At 43.9% G+C, this 6,242-nt stretch overlaps 1 protein-coding gene across 1 annotated transcript; it reads right to left on the bottom strand.

The window, feature by feature from the left end:
- Positions 1 to 5,558: 5,558 nt before the first annotated feature.
- AYL99_12072 (hypothetical protein) lies at positions 5,559 to 5,930 on the bottom strand (the record flags this gene model as incomplete). Its single annotated transcript, XM_018843554.1, has 1 exon — positions 5,559 to 5,930. The coding sequence occupies one exon, from the start codon at positions 5,928 to 5,930 to the stop codon at positions 5,559 to 5,561; it is 372 nt and encodes a 123-aa protein (XP_018687115.1).
- Positions 5,931 to 6,242: the final 312 nt, after the last annotated feature.

The raw sequence follows: 6,242 nt of genomic DNA, 5'->3' as shown, positions 1-6,242 counted from the left end.
CCGGACTCTTCATCTACAGAGCACACCCGAGGGCGCTCTGACAGTAGGGCGGTGCTTATCGGTCAAGCTCCTGTAAGAATATACTATGAAGTTCAAATCTGAGTAATAAATTTCTATAGGTTAATATAGTTTCCTTATCGGGCATTATTATTTCATCACTTCGGTGATCCTATCGGGTTTTTGAGATCATAATAGGCTAGGATATTTTGGAAGGTCTTTACGACTTTCTACTTTAACCTTAAGGGTCATTCATTAGAGATCTAGTAAAGGATTACTCATTATCTCAGGACTCTAGCCGCGTGCGGGGTTCTCATCTGGCGATACTTAATATAGTAGAGAACTGGATTTATATACTCATTTTTGGAGTAAGGCGATTATATTCTGGGTGTTGATACCGGAGACGATCTATCCATTCGTAGATATATTTGTCTAGGTTGAAATTAATTCACCCGCTAGCTTTGAGAAAGTGAAAGGAAGTTGATTAGTATGAAGCTCTAGTAAATCCTCTTTATAAAATGTAAGTAAGTTAGTTCCCTTCTTCTTTCTCAAAGTACTGTAGTTTACGGTACTCGATCCATTGAACAAACTATTCTACAATCGACTCTTCATAACCTTAGCTTTTTCCGTCGATTCCCACGTTGATTTTAAAAATAACTCAATAGGAGTACCTCCGGCACCTTGTACTCCACCGCTAGCTGTCGTCGGCTTGGCCAACCCAAAAGCCCGCTTGTTCGGACGAGAAGCTTCTTGTACTGCGTACCTCTGTACTAAACCCCTATAGTTAGGGCGAAATTTTGCCAGAGTCCGAAGACATTAGTTATATATATCCCTAAGTTCTTCGTGATTAATGATAAAAGCCCTAAGAGTGCCGGAAAAATTGGCTTTCAAATCGTCGAGAAATCTAGCGTGGGGAGACGGCATATACTCGCGCATTTTGCGCAGATAGGTTGCTCCAGGTTCAATATGCGAGATGTCGAAAATAATGTCATACGCCTGGAATAAGGATGACTGGGCTGTAGAGATACCCACATAGCTTCGATAGACGGAATCTTCATCGACTCCGGCGTAATGCACTCCTCGCGGCAGAACAAGCTGTGATCCGGCAAAGTATGTGCGTATATTGTCACGGCCGTGAGCACAGACAGACCAGATCTGACCAGATCTAGCCAGATCTGACCTGACTCGACGACATGTCCCATACCGGTCAACACCGCGCTAAGTAAGGACGAACCGTAACGGGCCGACGTTATCCCGGACGAGATACGGGACAAGCGTGTGTCTCTGATTGGTTATATAGGAAGAGCGGCTTGGCATACCAGGGCCTTGATAAGAGTAGTCGCTATATAAAAGTGTGGCGCCGCACCCTTTCCTTCCTTCCTTCCTTTCTTCTTTCCCTCAGTTTAGTCTCTCGTTATATAGGAATAAATATCCTTGGAGTCTTCTCCATTTCACATGTGCCCTGCCGTCATATATATCCCAATAGAATGCCTCCGAATTAATCTTTCCAGTCTTTAATAGTGTTACTAAGACTTCGTTAAGGGAAGCTAGAGTTTTTTGAAAATGTCTCTGAATTAAGTCCAGGTCAGGCTTTGACTGGCGAATTTCGAGGAGGATGCTCAGAAGACTCCAGAGCGCTTGCGCTCCAGCGGCTTCCACACAAACACTAGGAGATGATGTTCAGTATAATATTTGGAGGATGGGGTTGAGATACACGCTAGCATACCTGACTTTATAGAACCATGACTCGTCCTCGGTGCCCGTAAATGTTAAATCAACTGATATATTGTCCAACGACCACCCTCTAGCGGGATCTTTTCGGCGGGAGTTCCAAAGTACTGTAGACGTATAGGTCCCTAGGGGTACTATGCCTAGTTCCTTACCTAGATAGCTTAAAGGCTGAGTAATCTGTTTTGGGAGTGTGTCCATTGGGGACCCGAGACCGTTACCCCAGATATATCCGTGTGCGACAAAGGTTAGGATTACCATCAGCCGTTTTTTTTCGGTAGTTGATAGAACCGCAAAGTCGTACTAGTAATATAGTGGAAGCTCCTTGACCTTCGTTCGTATTCTTAATGTCGAGATCGCTTCGTGTAATAGTGGATTAACAATAAGCTCCTCCACTTTCTGGAATTGGGGTGGGAGAGAGGAGGCAGATGGAAGATAAGAGACAAAGGCAGTCCATTATGAAACTTCGTACTGATCAAGCTGGCTTAGATTCATGGCTATTTACTGTCCCTATCTCGGTAAAAGCCGCGATAGAGAGGAGGTAAGAAAAAGTATAGGTAGAGTTATGTTAAATACTTAAAAAGAGGGGCAAATTAGCGCCGTATCCATATAAGTGTTCCGTGAGAAAATTAGATTCCGTAATTAAGCTTGCGAAGTAAGTACATATAGCCGATCAAGGGGTGTAAGCAAAATGCTCAGCTGTAGTGAGACTTGATCCCTTATGACTTGATAAAATGATTAGCTTTAATGGGGTTTCGTGGAAGTCCGCTTTATACGCATGAAGTTGCCTTTATAGGGTAGATTGTCCACTTCGTTATTAATATCGTCTCCCCTATTGATATTTGAACTCAACATACGAAATTGTGCGTACTGGATACTGATTTTTCCCCTCTTCTATACTCCCACTAAAAGTAAGATGCCCTATAAGCTATATATGAACTTCATTCAGCGCTTCCGGAGAACTAGTATATCTAAAAGCCTATCGGCCAAGCCAGTTTATCTCAAAGTCCGCTTATCCAAGGCATTTATAGTCAGTTCTTACACTCTTACCATATTTACCGATTGCTTTCTATATAGTATAGTGAGAAACTACGCCCCAAGTATGAATGGATTGAAAGATCTCATAATCTGCTAGGTTGTGCCTGTCCTCCCATTTGCGTTGTCTTAACGCGCTAGTGTTGCTACCCAAAATGGTAATATTATGTCCCCGTTCCTCGAATTAAAACCCTATCTAATAAGCACGACCAGTGGGAATCTGGAGTTCAACGCTCCTAGCTTATTACGTAGGGACGTGGCTTCTTACTTCTCCTCTTGCAGGATACCTAACGGATTACTTCACATCCCGCCGCATAACCTTCGTAATTACTCTACTTACGTTAAGCGGTACCACGGTCCTCCTCTATATCGGCTCTTCTATCAGTATCTTGATGCTGGGCCGCATTCTACAAGGAGTGTCCAGCGCCTTAACATGGACTGTAGGTTTTACCTTAGCAGTCGAGACGGTAGAAGAAACCGAGGTGGGAAAGACAGTGGGAATTTGCAGCCTCGGGATAAACCTAGCTCTCCTTTTTGCCCCTATTATCGGTGGATTATTACTCGAACAAAGCGGATACCATTCGGTTTTCGCCGTGACTTTTGGCCCCTTATCTCTAGATATAGTATAGCGGCTGGCTCTAATTGAGCGGAGCGTAGCCGCGCCGTAGTTGGAATATCAAAATTATAAATACTGGACCATCGCATTCGGAAATAATAGAACCCCCAGTATTATGCCGTCGCCCATCCAGGAAGATATCCCTCACCTAGAGCCTCTCTAGCTTGAGAGCGAGATTTAGTTATTCAAAAAATACGGCGAAATGGGGGACTCTATTAAGAGAGACACGTAGTGGGCGAATTTAACTCAGACTATATCACCAGCACTACGGTTACTTCGAAACCCTCGTCTTCAAGTCGCGCTATAGGCTACTTTTTCACAGGCAACAATAATTACGTCTTTAGACGCTGTGCTTCCGCTATTTATGCGAAATACATTCTCTTAGGGAGCACAGGGAGTAGGACTTATCTTTATTCCTATTATATTACCGACTTTCCTAGCTCCGTGGATTGGAAAAATAACGGATAGATATAGTCCTAAGTGGATAGCGGCTTCGGCGTTTATTTTGGGATGTCCGATCTGGATCCTTATGAGGCTTATCACCTATAGTGGAGTTGGACAAATCGTTCTCCTATGCATTTTCCTCGCGATGCTTAGTACGACGACAAGCCTTACAACACCACGATTGATAGTAGAGATTACATTCACGGTAGAATCTCATATACGAGTTCATCCGGGAGCTTTTGGATCTAGAGGGGCTATTACTTAGGCATATTCTTTCTATTCCTTGTGACTTGCTAGCGGGCTCTTGGCCGGTCCGCTTTGGGGTGGTTTTGTTTTCAGAATTGGCGGCTAGAAGACAATATCTTGGACATTCGGACTGTTAAGTGGGATCACCATTATGCCAACGGTTCGCTTCACGGGCGGAAAGTTGAATTTGATATCAATCATCTGATACGGTAGGAGGGAGAGAACGAGGACTTTCCAAGCACGGGGCTATATTTGTAGACAGTTATAAGCTTTTGCTATCAATATAGGTAATTAAGGCCTTTTCACCGTACGATTCCTTTTTTAGTAACTATAAATATCTACTACAGTTAAATCTAATATCATAAGAAAATAGATGGATATGGCCATTAGAGCCTTTGGCAGGGAAATAATATAGCCTAGGCCATGGCGATTTCAATTCGACTCTAGACAACTTTACACTCACCTGGAAATATAGTACTATAAACCACCATTTAATACTACTATGAAGAAGGGCCTAGAAAGATTTCACTAGAGAAACAAGAAAGTGGATGAGAATGATCTAGTATGTTCTGACTACACCAAAAAGGATAACCGAGGGTTAGGGAGAGTCTAGTGACATTATATATATCCTTCTGGTTTGGAATCACTAGTCTACGTTGGCTAAATTCTGACTTGTCGGACCTCATTAGAAACTATAGGACGGCCTACTATAATCAGTATGTCAATGTTCGGCGAATCAAGCATAAATAAATCAAATTTTGCACAGACTTTACTATTCAAAATTTATTTACTGTTCGGAGGGCTACCTACGTAGGTATAGGTGGGTAGACTTATTATAGGATCTTTCCATATGGGTAATTCTAGTTGATAATTCATACAAGTATACTTATCTGAGGATAGCTCTCCATCTACGAGCTCTCGATGGACCGGTCATCGGTAGTGTGCTCCCGCCACCCAGCGGAACTTTCCCAATCAGTTACTTTCTGGTGGTGATGTCCGATCCTCCACCTCGAAACTATATCCTAAATATTGGGAAAACACGTGGAACTTCGTGGGCCGAAGGGACCGTATATCTGACTAGACATGATCTTTGGAGCAAGCCAATGTCAACTAATGTCGCACCGCCATGGTGTCCTACGACTGCGAAGCGTCCATCTAGAGACCAAGCGATAGACTCAATCCTCGAGCCTCCCCCAAGGGCTGTTATATAATATGAACCCTTAACTTCCGATAGATAGGTACCCAGGATCATAAGCTGGCACGTCCTATTCTCCATACCGCAAAGAAGAAATCGTAAGTCGGGCGAGATAGCTCCGGAAGTGAAGCAAGGATAAATTATGCCGCCATTTGAGATGATCAACCCCTTAGAGGTAGCGCTATTAAATCCCCATAGCTCGACGGCCAAGGCTGATATTGCCCCTGCGATTCCACTATCGCAAGAAACTAGGACACTCATAGTATGTGGATTCTAGAGGTGCCTTTCAGAGCGCCGTTAAGGTGTCCCTATTGTCATATCCCATGTTTTAACGATATTATCATGGTTCGTCACAAGAGCATCACCCGAGGAGCTCAATGCCACTTCTTGAAGTAGTCCAAATGGATGCGTCATTGAGGTGGACAGATTTTGGTTACCGAGTAGGAAGGTTTCTCCGGAATTTTTCACAATAAGAGAACATTTCAGAAAGCTGTATAGGAGAGATCCTTCTGCTGACACGGTCTCCCGTAGCTTCGTCACGTCTTTGTCCGCAATCTCCCAAGACATGATACCGTAGCTGGCGTCAGGGACGAGGCGATTCCCTTGGTCAAATGCAGTACCTGGGCTGATTTCGAATTCAACAACGGTTTTCGGGGGAACGTGCCCCATATTCTAAACTCGTGTCCCCAGATGCCCGCATGCGATAAGGAAGTATCCGTCCGGTGAATAGGAGTAAAAGGCGTCTCCAGGCATCAAAACACCATTCTCTCTTTCAACGTTGATACGAGTAGCTTCGACAGCCTGTTGTGAGCTGAAGTAAAGGTTTCTGCACACTTCTAAGTCATTGGGCAAGGTAGGCACATAACCGTGAAACATTCGCCTCAGTCGTCTCTGATAGTGGGTGACATTCAGTGGAAACAATTGGGTCTCGTTCAGGAACCGGAAGACTTTCTCGGATACAAAAACGAGGATATTATCCAA

Source organism: Fonsecaea erecta (assembly GCF_001651985.1).
Source record: "Fonsecaea erecta strain CBS 125763 chromosome Unknown Scaff29, whole genome shotgun sequence".
NCBI classification, from domain to species: Eukaryota; Fungi; Ascomycota; class Eurotiomycetes; order Chaetothyriales; family Herpotrichiellaceae; genus Fonsecaea; species Fonsecaea erecta.
Note: the sequence above shows the minus strand (reverse complement) of the source record. Positions and strands in the feature narration are given on the sequence as shown.